Source organism: Ostrea edulis, chromosome 7 (assembly GCF_947568905.1).
Source record: "Ostrea edulis chromosome 7, xbOstEdul1.1, whole genome shotgun sequence".
Classification (NCBI taxonomy): domain Eukaryota; kingdom Metazoa; phylum Mollusca; class Bivalvia; order Ostreida; family Ostreidae; genus Ostrea; species Ostrea edulis.
Genome location: NC_079170.1, coordinates 21540529 through 21559289, shown reverse-complemented (window position 1 = coordinate 21559289; position 18761 = coordinate 21540529). Strand labels below are relative to the sequence as shown.

General features: G+C 34.6%; 1 protein-coding gene across 1 annotated transcript in view; it reads right to left on the bottom strand.

Moving 5' to 3' along the window:
• Nucleotides 1-9186, bottom strand: part of LOC125656913 (uncharacterized) — a 31501-nt gene extending 22315 nt beyond the window's left edge. The window contains exons 1-2 of the mRNA XM_056143674.1: nucleotides 9070-9186; nucleotides 1670-3301 (exon numbers count right to left, since the gene is read on the bottom strand). Of these exons, the coding sequence (XP_055999649.1) occupies nucleotides 1670-3285 (1616 nt within the window). The 5' untranslated portion in view covers nucleotides 3286-3301; nucleotides 9070-9186. The remainder of the gene's footprint in view (nucleotides 1-1669; nucleotides 3302-9069) is intronic.
• Nucleotides 9187-18761: the final 9575 nt, after the last annotated feature.

The following is an 18761-nucleotide window of genomic DNA, read 5'->3' as shown; positions in this document are numbered from 1 at the left end:
TTCAATTTTGGCAGTTTTTGCCCAGGGGTGCAGGAGTCCTAAAATCGATTATTTAATATGTCCCAAAGATGCTTCATACCAAATTTGAAAACAATTGGAATGATAGATATCAAGAAGAACTAGATTTTTAGTCTAGAAGTTAAAAATGTTCCATTGTTTGTAACTGATGACAACCAATTGCAATAGGTCATCTGAGTTAGACAGGTTTTATCCAGCTTTTAGATGTTACTACCCAATTCATATTCATGAGAATTTTTGAAAATAGTCATTTCCAGGGTAGGAGGTGGGTGACATCCCCAAATTTTAGTATCTCAAAATAAGCACATATATGAATTGATCATCATCTAAAATCATTCACATGTATATTGTAATCTTGAATTATGGAAAATGACTCAAAATAAATATATGAAATTCTCATACAATTTTATGTAGTTTCTATACAACATGCACAACTTCAGGGAAATTTTTACCTGGGAAAGGGGAAATATTTATTTGTTGTCCAAGGGGGAAACCTGGTACCCTTTACTGCTAGTAGTAACAAGAGCAACGCCAACGTGGCATAATACGCCCGTAGATTTTGCTCAAGGAAAACATATTTTAGTGGGATTCATATTTTAGTGAAGTTAGCACTGTCCTCTGTGAGCTAATTCATTATGCTTGTAGAAATGGATATCAAGAGGGATAGCCTTAGAATGTGCTACTTCATAAATATGTTAACGGTTTGGTTTGTATCCTGCCCACAAGGTTTTCCTAATAAGTGATACGACCTTGACCTTTGACCTTGAAAAAGAATAGGCACCTTCCTCTCATCATGATGATCAAATATACCAAGTTATAATATCCTGGAGCTTACGGTTCAGTTTGTATCCTGCCCACAAGGTTTTCCTAATAAGTGATACTACGACCTTGACCTTTGAACACAATAGACACCTTTCTCTCATCATGGTGATCAAATATACCAAGTTATAATATCCTGAAGCTTACGGTTCGGTTTGTATCCTGCCCACAAGGTTTTCCTAAAAAGTGATACTACGACCTTGACCTTTGACCTTGAAAAACAATAGGCATCTTCCTCTCATCATGGTGATCAAATGTACCAAGTTGTAAAGTCCTAGGGCTTACGGTTCAGTCTGTATCCTGCCCACAAGGTCCGGACAGACGGACACACAGACAGACGGACGACGCCATACCATAATACGTCCCGTCTTCGACGGGCGTATAAAAAGAACTAGGTGACCTAAAACGTGAGGGGGAAATGTGCTATTTTTCAAAGTCAACAAGGGGATGATAAATTTCTATTGCCCATTTTCTTGAGAACCATAAAAAGAATGGGACATGTGGATTAATTTGCAATATGCAATAATGAATGACAATATTGCATATATAGAATCACTACAATCAGCTATTCAAATGATGACAAAAATTATTACATGGATTCTATAGATTTTTAAAAAAGATGTGTATTACTGCATTCCGGTTGCTGAAAAATATCAGAAATACATAACATTCAGTTGGAATTCAAAAATTTATATGTATCCAGCATGTCCAATGGGTTTTTGTATGATTCCCAAGAATATTTACTACAATTCTGAAAGCGATATTTTCAACACTGAGATAGCAAGGATGTTACTGTAGATATTTGATTTTCTTCACATTTCCACTATACAACTCAGCAACAAACAAGTTGTCACTTTTGTCCACACATAAACCTAATGGATACTTCAGATCACAGTTATCTATATAGCGGAGGAACTGTCCATTCTGGTCCAGGATGTGGATACAGTGGTTATAGCAGTCTGCTGTCAGGATCTGACTCTGACTGTCTGTTGTGATTCCACAGGGTTTGAATGCTTTGTTTTTGGTAGCAGAAGAATGACCAGTATATCTAAATCGAAGTTTTCCAGCCTGATTGACCACCACTACTGCACCGGCTCCTAAGTCAGCCACACATATATCCAGGTTTCTATTCTCACTGATGTATTTCATTTTAGAATTTCCTGAATATAGAGGCTTACCCTCATCATCATACTGCATTGTTTGTTTCTCTGTGGAACCTGAGTAACGGACAACTTTGGATTGTGTTCTATCAACACTGCGGATAGTAACCAGGAGATCACCATAGGAGGTGACACAGAGATTGCCGGGTTTCCAGCCCTGTAGTCTGATCACTTCATCTGTCTGACCATTCTTCACAGTATTTGTCTTCCAGTCAGAGTACACTAGATCCCCATCACTTGTCACTGCTATATCACCTGGCCATTCCCCTGATTTTGTTTTGATTGTATTAATAACTGTATTTTGAACATTAAAACATTTCATATCACTGACTTTTCCACTTGTCCAGAATTCTTCTTCACTCAGACAGGTAACACTGTGAAGTTTTTCATACCCAGTATTCATTGTAGTGACAAGCTCTGGTTCGTCCATCAGTTCTTTGGGTGAGGTTTTTGCTTTCTTCAGTGTGTAGCCATTTTCATCTGTCGTAAATGATAATGGTATCAAAGATCCCAGTGACTTGTAAAGCTGTTCACTGTCTATCGGACTAAATGTAGGCAGTGAGACTCGGACTTCGGGAGGAAGTTTTCTGAATTCTTTGTTTTTGGATCTGTATTCCATGGTCACAGACACTTCATTGGATTCCTCCATTTCCTTCAGAGTAATCAGAGATTGCTCAATAAGGGACTGTATCTGATTAATTTCATCCAAATGTTTCTTCAGAATTTCCAGGTGTTTGATTTTCATCTCTTCTATTTCATTTGTCATTTTGTTGATGACATTGTCAATTTCTTTGTGCCATTCCTCTCCATGTTTTGTAACTACTGTTGTGAATTTCACGTATTCTCCATCCAAGTTGGTTATTTGAGTTTCTAAATCAGTGGCCATTTCTTCATATGTTGGAGAAATAATGTTTGCTATCTCCTCTGAATCTTTTGTAATGTCTGCTTTTCGTTTGTTGTAGATTTCGGAAAGAATTGAAAATGTATGACCCTTGTGTTTATCTGAGGACAACTGGTTATCAATGCACAAGGAACAGACAGACATGTCACATTCCTTACAATGTAATTCACAGACTTTGTTTTGATGTGTACTACACTTTGGATAAATCAAGGTTGATTTTCGATTTTGGAATGGGACCAGTATGTGTTTTTGATAGTCATCAGCAACGTGTTTTCCTATACAGGCAATACATAGATTGACGTGGCAGAAATCACAGTACCTCTGTACTATAGCTGTCTCACAAAGGTCACATCGGACGACATCTTGGGCACTGTGGCGGGGGTCCATGGCTACTTTAAATATTCTACAATTTAAAAAATATGAAATTTATTAATTGTCTCACAAGCATTTCGATTAAATAAGTATACCTGTTAGAGTGTTATAGATAATCGTTAAAATAAAAAAAAAAAAATCCTTTGATCAGATATTTTCAATTCTTTGCAACAGTTGAAATTCACTTAAAAGGTTGCAAAATCTGATAGAACAGTCACAGCTCACTGAATGAATTGTTATCTTACATGTCTGTGAAATATACATAGTAATAAAATTATATGTCCTCTAACATGTATCTGGATAACGAGATGTTTCAAAATTCTACAAATTTAAATCATGTTCTATGTTGCAGATCTCGAGTTCAATTCCGCCAGTCTTTTGTTCATGTGTGTTGAAATAATTTTTTGAAAATCATGTTTTTATCCAAATTTGTATATTTTCTGCCATTTTGGCATATATTTTCTTCATATATATCATCATATCTTTTATGATTAAATCAATTCGTACTGATTTGAGAAACTATTTCAGGGTGTACTGAGCCACCTGAAAAGGTTGCAAAATCAGATAGAACATATGTTAACATCCACAGCTCACTGAATGAATTGTTATCTTACATATCTGTGAAATATACATAATTATATGTACTATTACATGTATCTGGATAATTGAGAAGATGTTTCAAAATTCTGTAAATTTATATCATGTATTACAGCATCTTTGTTAATCCAAGTTAATATTCCTATATTTCAAGATATTTAAAGATCGTCACAGGTATTAGAATTAATCATCATGAATTGATCATGCATTGGATAACATCAACATTAATTATCATGCATTGAATATCATCAACATTAATTATCACACATTGAATATCATCAACATCAATTATCACGAATTGAATATCATCAACATTAATTATCACACATTGAATATCATCAACATTAATTATCACACATTGAATATCATCAACATTAATTATCACACATTGAATATCATCAACATTATCACACATTGAATATCATCAACATTAATTAATATTGCAATTTTACCATTGTGAAGTAATTAAATTTACCTAAAGGAAAAATATTGAGAGTCGGACATTGTTTAGTCATGTTATATATACAAGCTTTATATGGACATGATGAGCAAATGTATTTCTGCTCGGAGAGAAATAGAAAACTCAAAAGTACGGCCTTATATTATAATAATGACTACTGACAATTCTAAACAACTATTAGACACAACAAAGTAAATGTAAATATTGCTTGTTTAGATAATGATAGTATTGTTAGCTTATTATAATATTTTAAAATGACTGTTGACAATTCTTAATAACTATTAGACACAACAAACTAAATGTAAATATTGCTTGTTTTGATAATGATAGTAGTGTTAGCTTATTATCATGATTATAATAATGACTGTTGACAATTCTTAATAACCATTAGATACAACAAACTAAATGTAAATATTGCTTGTTTACATAATCATATGATAGTAGTATAAGCTAATTGAAGATTCACAATGTACTCTCCATCTCTGGGACACATGCATTTTATAAGATCCACTCCTACATTTCACTACCACACACACACAATGATATGGAGTGCAAGCTTTCCCAAGAAATTGCAGATAAATAAGACCAGTTGTTTACATTTCAGTAAGAATTAATCCTATACACTTTAATACTAACTTTGGACAAGGCCTGTACGTGCATGTATACCTGGTTATATACATGTACTTTGAAATTCATATGTATGTTTTCAAGTTAGGAAGGAAAAGTGAAGCATACACAAGTTGTGCATATCCATATGTTACGCACAAGAACATACACGCAGTCCTATAGAATATACCTATTCAGGGGCGGCGACAAGTATGTGTCATTTGGAGGCAAACTGGATCAAAAAAGGGGGTCTAACTAACATATTTTGACTTAAATCAAGATTTCCGTCTGAATCTTAATATCCTTTTCCTATTCTGTCAATGTCGTAAAGACACCACCAGATAATACTGGTGTGTCCAGGGGTCCGTGTTTGCCCAACTATCTATTTTGTATTGCTTGTAGGAGTTATGAGATTGATCACTGTTCGTTATCTTCACCTTGCATAATACTTATAAGCCAGACCCAGTATCATGTAACAAACTCAGATTTCATCACTTTTGAACTGAAACTCTTAATTTGCAGACACTAGAAATTTTAAGAAGCAATTTTGAATTACATTTTCATTTATATGGAATTATTGACTTATCAATCATTTCATCGCAATATTCAGATTTTGAATGAAGCTTAAGATGTTTCATATCTTTTGCCTGAATATTAGAGGAGAATAAAGATTTGAAAAAAATATTCTCACACATATCCTGTTTAGTGTAATTAATGTTTCTGAATCGATGATTTCAATATATATAATGCATAAAAAATATTTCATAGAGTAGACAAAATGTAATATTTTGATACTACGTCATAATGTAACCATACGTATGGAACGTTTAAACCAAGAGGGGTTGAAAGAACGCAATTCTGGATTCTTGCCGAAACAACGGTTAGGAAATTAAGATAAACATGTTTATTAATACTTGTTAATCCCTCCATTTAAAAATAAATTGAAATGCAGGAAGATGTGTGACAAAGGTAAAAAAAAAAATTTCATCAAGTTGATTTAAACATTGAATTTTAAGTAATTTTCAGTATTTTCCTTTGATTTATATCCTCATAAATTCTAATATTTTTCGATAATTCTTTAATGACTTACAACTTAGAATCATTATAGCTTCCAATCATCGATCGGACAATTAATTAGACAAGTCAATGAACAATTTGTAACAAACCCACTCTTACAGCAACGAAGCCCCTTTTATTATTTACACCTGCCGGGTACAGGTATACAGACATACATGTACATCCCATTTTACGTCATGTGTAAACAACAGCTTTCACACTTGTCGCTCCATTGACCACAGATCGTCATTATACTCGCTGCTCTAATGAGTACACATTACCGTCTTTTGCATTTTGTTTTTAATTTATTTTTTGTAAAATTGTTGGGGCGGCAGTCCTGTTCACAACCTGTGTCACCAGTATACCTGTAGACATTGCATGGACCTTTGAGTCATAGATTCTCTATCAAGTATTGATACAATCGGTGAAAAACCAAGTTTTCCTTCTTTACCTTACCAAATGTAAGATGTTATTACTTTGAATTTAAGCCAATTACCAAGTTTTCATACAAGTTAGGCCACTGATAAAATGTGTTGTGTTTCCGCTAACCCGACCGACCCTAAATTATAGCCCCGACCCTAGAATTTTTTTTTCGATATTTAAAAAAAAAATCGTCATTAACCCGGAAATAATATATTCCCGGTTCTTGGTTTTCGTTTTAGTTAGACATTGAGATGAAGTCATTCAAACGCTTTAATGATATACAAAATTGCATGGTATTGTGTCAAGCGTTTAAACAACATTGATGATGTTTCTAACTAACAGCATGGATGATGGTTGACCCAGTGGCTACCTCCATGCGTGCTCACGCAATGATGATTTAACAATTGAAGTTAACAGACGGTCGAGAGACTCTGCCAAGTGTCATGTTTTCATAGAAGACTTTCTTTTGTTAAAATTGCCAACTCCTATGTTGTTTTTAGACGGTGGCTATTTATAGCCATGCACTGTCGTATGCTATCGTTTCAGCGGGTATTACTGTGTATACACGGGGACCCTAGTTTTATATGGAGGTCATGATGCAGAGTGACAGACATGGATGTCCAGTCTGTCAAATTTGTATGCACATCCTTGGTTTCTGCTGCAGTTCTAACTGAAAACACTATGAAAAAGGCCGCAAATAAAGCAGTGAGCGCATCCGAGTTGTTGATGGCTGGTGAGAGCCGAGAGGAAAAAAAGATGTGCAGATTGTTTTTAAAATAAAAATTTATGTCCGGTAAAAAGTTTTAGCTGGAAGAGAGTTGGATCCCATTAGGATAAGTGGGATCTGCCCAGACTGTCTTCCTACCCTTGTTCCATTTAGATTGTGAAAATACATTCAGAAATGTATTAATAAACTTAAAATATGTTAATGATGTTGATATTTCGGTGATGATTCAATATATTTTTTCAAAACCATCACATTATTTTCCTGTCAAACATATCCAATAGAAGTATTCCTATGACAACCAATCTAAATGTAGAAACAATATATCTGGTACTTGTAGAGCATAGTGGCATAGAGGAGTTAACTTTTGTGTTTTATGCTAGATATGTTTCATTGAAAAATATAGTTTCTTATAAAACATCTGGAAATAATCCTCAGCCAATAACGGGTGAAATGTTATGATTGAAAGTTTCCTTGCAATGCAATTTAAGCAAAATTTTATTTTGAAAGTATAAAATTCAATAGAACATTTAACTTGTGCAGTAATTAGGCCTATACGGACCATGGATATCGGCCTGGATAGCTCAGTGGTTAGAGCACCTGACTAGAAATGCAGGGATCCAGCCAAAGATTTTCTCCTTCCCATACTACATTTGGTGCCGTTGACCACCCCTGGTGGTGCAGGTTGGCCCTGTCAGGGGCGAAAAGAACCTGGGTTGATATTGAAAGACAATTATAATTGATCTTAAGGAGGGAGGAATGTAGTAATTAGGGCTATACGGACTGGATACCGGTCTGGATAGCTCAGTGGTTAGAGCACCTGCCTAGTAATGCAGGGGTCCCGGGTTCGATTCCCAGTCCAGCTAAAGATTTTCTCCTCCTTCCTATACTACACTTGTTAGAGTTTACAATGTTTTTGCATACTTTGAAAAAATAAAATTAAAAAAAAAAAAAAATCTATTTCCTACCTACCTACCCTATTTTTTTCTGGAACGTTAGCGGAAACTCAACAATTTTTATCGTTGGCCTTAATGGGTTGCCCCAATCTAGGGCACAATTGTAGTTGACTGCAATTGATGGAAAAATAACAAATGTCAAAGCTACAGATGATAAAATTACAAAGGCTAACGTATGGTTACAGACTACTAATTGTACCCCTATTTCATTGACCATGCAAGTAGTGCCTGTTTATAAATAGAGGTTTTTTCTTAAAAATTCTTGGGAATGTATGTGGGGTGGATTTGTGTTATTATAGGGCATATAGATGGAAAGAAGAGGGTCTGAAAATTTAAAAAAAATATATAATAATGGGAAATTCTGCTCTTAAGTGTGTAGTAGGAGGGGTCATTGTTTACCTGCTTCTCAAAGGGAAATATACAGGGTAGGGGTTACTTGCGGTGTCATAACAGGACTTGTGTGCGGTGGGTTTTCCTGAGATTCACAAATATTTTTGGACTTCAATTGCTCTAAGTCTGTACCAAATTTCAGGTAATTTGAGGCGGTGGAATTTTTTATATTAATTTTTATGTTATAAAGGAATGTATAGCAAAATAATTGGTAGTCTGTGTCCGTATGGAAATACGATTTTTATCCGGGAGATGGCGGACAAGGGACGTAACTTTCGTGAAGTGTTAATACGTGTATTGAAAAGAGAAAAAATGATTTTTCATTGGCCTGTCATAATCTGACTATGATGTATACCACCTACCCACGTATTTCAGGGAAAATTCTATCCCCTAGGCATAATAAAAAAACAATCGGCATCTGGCCTATACGCCTAGTCAGCAAATTATCAAATTTCTTGGAATTCCCACCCCTCAACTTTCGTTTTAAATTGACTTAGCTTTTTTATTACTCCTAAGTAATCCGATGTTTAGATAAGACCGACATTTTGATGAAGAGATGTTATTCCTATGATTTATCATAACGTTACCTTTAGCATTACACTTCTCTGTATGTTGAATGGATTGTCGTCTCGATTTTTCTGCGCGTCTAACTGCCCTAAGTCAATCTAGCAGACAATAGTAGCTAGCGGCCAATGAATAAAGATTTTCGCTTATAAAATATACGCATAACGAACCCGACAATACGAGTGTTCTCGAAGTAAGACGCCGAGCGCCCAAACTAGAACTTGTGTATGGCAAGCCCTTTTACTAATTATTCGTAAAATAAGATATCTCTTTAAATAAGAGAGCTATCTCTTTACACTACAGATATATCTCTATTGTTTGTAGAGATATCTATGTAAGTGAGAGAGATATCTTTTTACGCTAGTGAGATATCTCTTGAATAACCAAAAGAGATATCTCTTTAAAAAAAATAAAATGTCACTTTAACTTAAATAAATATCTCTTTAAGTTAAACAGTGATCATAATGACTTATCCCTGTTGCACCACCATTAATATGATGTAACCCTATCTTCTAACCATACCCTAACAACTTTCCTCTGCGCTATCATCACTCTGGAGTCTAACTAGCAAACCTGACATCATCTACAAATAAATTAAGATCAGTTAATAAGCACGAAATAAGTTGTAAGTAACTAAGATTTTCCCCCGCTTTTTATCTAATCGGGGGAGGGGGGCGGGGGGGGGGGTGGGGGGGGGGGGGGGCAGAGGTAATTTCATACATCATGTCAATGTTCATAACTTCAAGCATGGGGGTGGGGGTACATTCATAGGTTGGATCAGTCGCATAAGAGGAATAAGCATCCCCTGTCGGGCGATCAGTCAAAACCATCGTATCTGTATATTCTTGTATATTCTTGCATGAAAGTTTTCTTTTATTTTGTATTCTTTTGTTAATCTGTGATATGTCTGTGTATATGTGTACATGCATGCTATGTGTCTTTGTCCTTGATATACTTGAATGTGATAGTCGGTTAAAAAGCTCTACAGAGTTTGTGTTTGACATGTTGAATGTATATAGTGCCGACTTTAAATAAAATTTACATTACTTTACTTTTTACCACCGCGAGTCTTAATATATCTTGATCAATTAAACGCACAGGTGCTTGTGTAAAGGACGTCACGTCCCATTCCCCCTCCTTGTATTTTTGAATGGTATTTGGGTGTATTTTGATAGAATATTAAACCTCAGTGTTTTAATTTAAATCAAATCAACAAATCTCGCATAGAAACTCTTTTTTAAAATATCATATTATCTATAAGTGTGTTTACGGTGTTTTACTGTATTGTAAGCGTGAATTTTTTAATGAGTGTATGTACTGTTACCATTATTTACTCTAAGCGTGAATTCTTTATAAGTGTGTTCACTGTAACCGTGTTTTATTGTAAGTGTGAATTCTTTATAAGTGTGTTTACTGTAACCATGTTTTACTGTAAGTGTGAATTCTTTATAAGTGTGTTCACTGTAACCGTGTTTTACTGTAAGTGTGAATTCTTTATAAGTGTGTTTACTGTAACCGTGTTTTACTGTAAGCGTGAATTCTTTATAAGTGTGTTGACTGTAACCATGTTTTACTGTAAGCGTGAATTCTTTATAAGTGTATTTACTGTAACCGTGATTTACTGTAGGCACGAATTCATTATAAGTGTTTTTACTGTAACCATGTTTTACTGTAAGCTTGAATTCTTTATAAATGTGTTGACTGTGACCGTGTTTTACTGTAAGTGTGAATTCATTATAAATGTGTTTACTGTAACCGTGTTTTACTGTAAGTGTGGATTCATTATAAATGTGTTCACTGTAACTGTGTTTCACTATAAGTGTGAATTCATTATAAATGTGTTTACTGTAACTGTGTTTTACTGTAAGTGTGAATTCATTATAAATGTGTTTACTGTAACTGTGTTTTACTGTAAGCGTGAATTCATTATAAATGTGTTCACTGTAACTGTGTTTCACTATAAGTGTGAATTCATTATAAGTGTGTTTACTGTAACCGTGTTTTACTGTAAGCGTGAATTCATTATAAATGTGTTTACTGTAACCATGTTTTACTGTAAGCGTGAATTCTTTATAAATGTGTTCACTGTAACCATGTTTTACTGTAAGCTTGAATTCTTTATAAACTGTGTTTACTGTATTGATACAATGGTGATTTTATCTATATGTACAATAAAATAATCAGAATATTTTCGATACCTTGAAAATTTTTGAAAACACTCTTGTATAAATCTTTATTGGATTTACTGTGGTTGATTTTTTTTTTTTTGCATGACATATGACCATGCAGAAGAATTGCATATATTTCAATGATCTTAATGCTCATATAATTGCTCATGAGGCCAACTTCAACAGCACATTTTGTTGCTTGTAAAATCTCTAATTTTGCCTAGATTCTTAATATGTATTAAGTCTGATAATTTCTTTGGTATTCTTCTGATTATCCTGTAAATGAACTTATTTTTGTGTGAACGAAAAATCTGCGAGATTTTGTAAATGCCACGTTCTTGCGAAGATTAGCCACTATGGATCTCTCATTTAGTCTGTGGATCAGTCGCAAAGGTTTCTTGTTGCAAACGCCTTTCAATAAAAGTTGCTTTACAGTAAGCCCACATAGATGGAGATGGACTTTATCAAATTTATTGAAATACAAGACATTAACTGCAAACTGACAACTCAACTGTATGACAAACGGGATGATTTAAGCTTCTCCATCGTCAACTTCCCACATTTATGTAGCAATATTCCATTCTCACCTGCATATGGTGTTTATATATCTCAACTGATTCGATATGCAAGAGCTTGTTCTAGGTATTGTCAGTTTTTAAATCGAGGTAAGCTACTGACAAACAAGTTGATGGTACAGGAATTTCAACAGTCTCGATTGAAGTCAGCATTTCGCAAATTCTATGATCGTTATAACGATCTAGTTCGTCAATACAACCTCGCATTGGGTCAAATGCTGTCTGACGTGTTTCATACCGATTGTAAAGCCGTTCTTGGCACACTGATTTTGACTGCGGATAACTCCGTTTACCTGATCAGGATATGGGGCTCACGGCGGGTGTGATCGGTCAACAGGGGATGCTTACTCCTCCTAGGCACCTGATCCCACCTCTGGTGTGTCCAGGGGTCCGTGTTTGCCCAACTATCTATTTTGTATTGCTTGTAGGAGTTATGAGATTGATCACTGTTCGTTATCTTCACCTTGCATGTAATTGAAAAATTAATTTTACCCTTTTTCCCTTAGTAATAAAACTTGCAAATACTTGAAAAATGGTTCGGGAGACTGCCCCTTTAACGACAAGTGCTTCTATCTTCATGCTTTCCCTGATGGAACAATAGCAGAACCCAAGCCACGAGTCAGAAGAAGACGGCAGAATGCGGATGGTGATATTGACGTGATGGGTCGGGTCAATCTCTGGGATTTCCTGGAGGAGTATGACAATCGCCTGGATCAGCTGTTCCTGTTAGAGCTGGAGGCGGAGCTGGATAATGTGTTGCTGGACATCTGGTTTACTGGGGAGGAGTCGCCGGACGACGAGGAGTTTTGATAATCCTCTTTATGTATAGTTTGTCAATTACAATGTGTTTAGATGATGTTCAGTTCTAGCTACATCAGTTTAGTTTGATTGTTGACTTCTTCACCAGAGTTGTATGATAGAATTGAAATGTTTTGCCACGTGTCTTGTTTGTATGTATCAGTTGATCAGATTATTGTAGAATCACACAGCTTCATTCATGATTTATAAACTCAAGATAGGCTTCTATCAGATGGTACGTTCCTAAGTCACATGATTAAATACATCATAGTCATATGACTTCTTCATTTCAAGGCATGCGACTAGGCGGTATCCAGTTCTTCACTGAACAGATGCAAGTCACATGACTAGATGGCATCAAGTTAAATCATGTGACTGCAATTTCAAATGATATGACATGTAGTTAAATGGCACATCTGTATTTGGGTTATGATATTTATTTCTATTATAGTATATGTTGTGTTTTACATTTCTTAATCTGATTATTGATGTGCGTTTGATTAATTAAAAACATTTCCAGCTATATTTATAATTTTATGTTCAAAATTGTTCTGTGTTGTGCCCAGATCAATCTACCAGTATCAATTGTGTGACTGGTCTACTGAGATGTTTATGATGATTTTGTAAAATATTACACCTGAGAGAGAGAGAGAGAGAGAGAGAGAGAGAGAATGAGAGAGAGAGAATGAGAGAGAGAGAGAGAGAGAGAGAGAGAGAGAGAGAGCAATGATTATGCATGTTCTTTATAGTTACATGTACTATAGTAAAAAGAAATGTTAATAATTTTAAAGTATTGTCTCCATTAAAGGGATTGGTTCACGCTTTTTTAATAAAAATATATTTAATCTTTGATGTTAAACATTAAAAATATAACTCATTTAATGTATGACAACCAAACTTTGGACCCTCTGAATGCAAGGATAAGAGCAATATTATAGCCTTAACTCGTGTGTATTTTGTAAACAAAGACTCAAGTATTTTCATATTTACCGGTACAAACCTGCATAAGGTTAATTTTGTAAGTTAAAGCGTCTTAATTTTCCGCAGTCAAAAATTTAACTTTTAAATGACACATTTTACCTAAAAAATACTTAAAATGTTATAAATATAGAACTTGGATCAATATCCATTTATTTTGAAAACTTCATAAACAATCTTTGTTTACAAAACACATGATAAACTCTCTACACTGAGCTTCTGTCGTAATGTATAACCTTAGATTTTTTGTGAAACCTTTTATAAAAACGGATTAGACAGTATATTTTCATCATTAAAAGTGAAAAACAAAATTTAGGTAGAAATCATGAATCCGTCCCTTTAACATACAGATTTAAGTAAAACGGAATCAGATGTCTCAATAATTTCTAGACAAGCTTGACTTACATTTGAAAGTTTCTATGTTATTCTAATGCTTAATGTGTCTATACATATACATGTAGCAAAGGAAATTGCTCACAATAAAACAATTGTTCTTAGCTATTTTCTCAAGCTTGTTAGTTTAAAATTACATCATTGCAATAATGTAAAATCTGCAATGTTTGTAACTGTTTTTAGACAATTTAGCTTGGCCACACTCCAGCCATACAAAGAATTCCTTTCAAAAGTACATGTACTTGCATTATCTGATGTTCAGTTTGGTTATGTCACTGTTTGAATGTTGCCATGTGTTCAAAGTACATGTATGATAAACAAAAATATGACCAAAAGATGATTTTCATGATGACATATTCTTAATGTTCTGAGGTTAGGAAGTTAAAATACCCTAGGAACACAGTTCACACCAAATTTTAACTACAAACTTTCGTTTTTGGAGAATCATTTTATACTAGGTCATAAATCATCTGTAGACTTTGGGAGAAATGAACCAGGTTTTTGTATGTCTTCACCTGGTTTGTTGTTTGTGGCTCTGGGCTTGCGTAGTGGGAATTCAATAACAAGGATATGAATTATTGACGGTTTAATTTACGTGTAATTACATATACAGTATAGACATAAAAATATAATTGCACACTTTTATTGTTCCATACAAGAATTGCATTGCATGATTTCAATTGTATTAAGAATTATAATCACTTGTTCTGTCTAAGATTAATAATGATTATTGTATGAAGACTTCTAAGAATTTCATTGTAAATTGTCAGTTGTACCACCTCAATTTGCACTGGCTACTAATGGCAATACTGGTCCCCATTGTTTCGTAACCAGTACTTTTGTAAGTCTTGTGCATTGATTTATTGCGAGTTTCAGTTCTATAGGTTTTGCTGACCTCTAGATAGTGGAATGGCAAATATACATTTACTTTGTATGAAACCTTGCTAGAACTATTATGTTATCGCCATTGTTATTAAATCGCCTTTACTTTTGAATGTGTATGTATGTAAGTAAGGAAAGATTTAGCATAGAGTCTGCAGAAGTATATCACGATCACCACATCTTTATACATCACCCAAATCATAACAGCTATCAATGTAGCAGAGGAAAATTAAGGACAACTTTTATTATCCCTTTGTAGAAGAGGTGCATTTGGATCAATAGAATTCTTCATAGACATAGAATTTTGCTCTTGAGGTGGAAGTTTGCTTCCCCACGAAAGCAAATGAAGGATTATTTTTAACATATTTTTTGCAGTTTCATGGACTGTTTTGAAAACTGAGAAAACATCAAAATTTACGAGAATCTTTGTTTTGAAATCAAATGTCAAGTAATTAGACAGCAAATGAGCATACTTATGTGTAATCTAAATATCCTAATACTGTCCTTGAAAAAGCTTCAACAAATTGATTTTTGATGACATCGATACAAAATATTTGTTTCACTTTTTAACATACAATCCAGAATAGTTTATGATATCATAATGAGTGATGTGACAGAAAAATCTGATATGGATGTCTGTCTCTCACTGAGATATAGTAACATGCTGATAATGCATTTGTTCTTATGTTTGATGGTTTTATGTTCCTATAGGTTTTCAAATTCAAATGTACATGGTTCACTTGATAGGAAAGGAAATTCCAAATTTCAGATGTATACTACATGGTTGAGCGATTGGAAAAAAAAATCTCAAATTCCAGGTGCCTTGCATAATGACATGGGTTCCAATTGGTTTTCAAATGCAAAAGGTTAAAGTTTGCTCACTAGATAAAAATATTTTTGAGAGGTTTTGAGTTGTATTTGGAATAACATTTCAATGACACATGAAGGAATGATAATTATGCTATCTTGACAAAAATCTGAGTTCTTATTGATCAAGAGAGAAAGTCATTAGAGAACATTTTTGGAGATAGACCATGTTAATGAGGGGATGTCCAGCGTTGCATGTTGATAGATATACAAACTGAACCTATTTATTTTGTTCTTAACAAGCACCTGGATCATGAAACATCTAAAGCTTTAGTCAAAATCTAAAATTTTTGATGAAATGATTGAGGAGTCAATAATTCCAAAATAAAATTGTTTTTCAATATTGATTCATCAAATTTCTAGTGTCTGCAAATTAAAGTTTCAGTTCAAAAGTAATGAACGTCTTTCAGGTGATTGAGAGTTTTGTTACACGATCCCAGGGCCTGATCTGTTTGAGATTTCGATAAATCTGAATTTGTAACACGATCCCAGGGCCTGGTCTGTGTGATTGCATCTGTCTATTTCAGAAATGTAGATCTACTGTAAAACAGCGTTTATTTTGTGTGTGTGTTTGTCGGTGTGTGCTAAAAGCCAATGTCTTTCTTTGTTTTGTTCAATTTTGATTTTCCCCCAACATAATCAATGATGTCATTATTATAATAATGAAGTGAATACCGGTACTCTTTTGAAATGTAATATTACTAGAATCAATACCCATTTTAAATATAATTTGACTAAGTAAAACCTGTTGGAAACATAAGTCGTGTACCTTAATTTGTGAATTCTTGTTTAGCACTGTTGTGAAAGTAGGATATTGGGGTATTGATTTGGGTCTGTCATTTTGTCTGTAACGTATTGGTGTCCAGATGCTATATCAAAAGTACCCTTTGAGTTTGAGTACTAGTGAAAATTCAAGTGTAGAGATGGGCCTCCGTGGCCGAGTGGTTAGAGCATCACGCTCAAAATCACACGGCGTCTTACCTTTGGTCGGCTCAGGTTTGAATCCCGCTCGCGCTGGTAAATGAGAAAGTTTCCCAGTTTACTTTAGGAAGGTCGGCGGTCTCTTCCCAGGTACATTGTATCTGGGTTCTCTCTTCCACCAATAAAAACTGGGTGCCACCAGATAACTGAAAAATTGTTGAGAGGAAAACGGCAAACAATCAATCAATTAATCAAATATGGAGTTTTCATGACTTCAGGATGATGCATAATATTGTTCTTGAGGTGAAACATCTGCTAATATATAGCAAGAAATGGTTTCCAGATGAGTCCATTACAGATCAAAACAAAACTTAAATATCAGTATTGTTTTAGTTTTGAAGAAAATAATGGCTCGACACTTCAGCTTTTCTGATCACTGTGTGTCCAATGTCCGTCAATCTGCATTTTCGACTTCTTCACCAAAACCACAGCCAAAGTGATACATCTTTCAGTTTTAGCTCACCTGAGCTGAAAGCTCAAGTGAGCTTTTCTGATCACCTGTGTCCGTCCATTTATCTGTAAACATTTTACTTTTTACACCTTCTCCACAACCACTGGGTCAATTTCAACCAAACTTGGCAAAAAGCTTTCTTATGTGAAGGGGATTCAAGTGTATTCAAACAAAGGGCAATGCCCTTCCCCAAGGGGAGATAATCACGAAAATGCAAAAATAGGGCGTGGTCATTTAAAAATCTCCATCTAAAGAACCACTGGGTTAGGAAAGTTGAAATTTACATGAAAGCTTCCTGACAGTGCAGATTCAAGTTTATTCAAAGCATGGTCCCCAGGAGTAAGATGAGGCCACAACTGGAGATCAAAATTTCAGATGCAAGTATATTCGGAAATCTTTAAAAACCTTCTCAAGACTTTTGGCCAGAAAAGTTCAATCTTACGCAAATTCTTCCTGACATAGTGCAGATTTTTAAGATGTTAAAAATCAGTATATGCACCCAGGGGTGCATGAGCCGAGTTGCATGGGATACATTGTAAAGTCAGGAATGATGTGGCATATTTATAATTGTGAAGAACTAATTTCAGTTTTAAACTTTTCGAGTTACTGTCCAGAAACCATATTTGTCTGAAGTTTTCAATCTATATTCGGTCACTGTGACTTTGACCATTGTTCTCAAAAATCAATAGGGGCCTTGCTTTGCTGGTATCCAACAATATATCCAAGTATTATTTGATTCGGATTTAAACTTTAATTCTGAGTTATCATCCTGAAAGCAAATATTTCTGAAATTTCATTCTATATTCGGTCACTGTGACCTTGACCTTTGATCTATTTTCTCCAAAATCAATAGGGGTCTTCCTTATCTTGTACATAACAATATCTGTAAGTATCATTTGATTCATATTTAAACTTTCTGAGTTATCATCCGGAAACCAAATATTTCTGAAATTTTCATTCTAAATTCGGTCACTGTGAACTTGACCTTTGACCTATTTTCTCCAAAATCAATAGGGGTCTTTCTTACCTGGTACCCAACAATATATCAAAGTTTCATTTGATTCGGATTTAAACTATCGGATTTATCATCCGAAAACCAAATTTTTCTGAAATTTTCATTCTATTTTTGGTCACTCTGACCTTGACCTTTGACCTTTTTTCTCCAATATCAATAGGGGTCTTCATTACCTGGTTCCCAACAATATATCAAAGTTTCATTTGATTCGGATTTAAACTGTCGGAGTTTTTTTCCTGAAATTTTCATTTTATTTTCGGGACACAATAGGGAATTAAAGTTTTACATGCGTCAGGATGCAGGGGAAAATCTTTTCAAGAACCACTGGTCCAAAAAAGTTTAAATTTACATGAAACCTTCCTGACTTAGAGTAGATCCAAGTTTGTGCAATTCGTGGTCGCCATGGTTAGGTTGGGGTCACAGTAGGGAATCAGTGTTATATACTGATATATAGGACAATACGTTAACAATTGAACATTTTTAACTTCAGAACTTCTTAATAACTATACCAGTCCAATTCTTTTCAAATTTGGTATGAAGCATCATTGGGACAAGGGGGGCATAAATTGTAAATTTCAGGACTCGAGCACTCCTGGGGCCCTTGGGG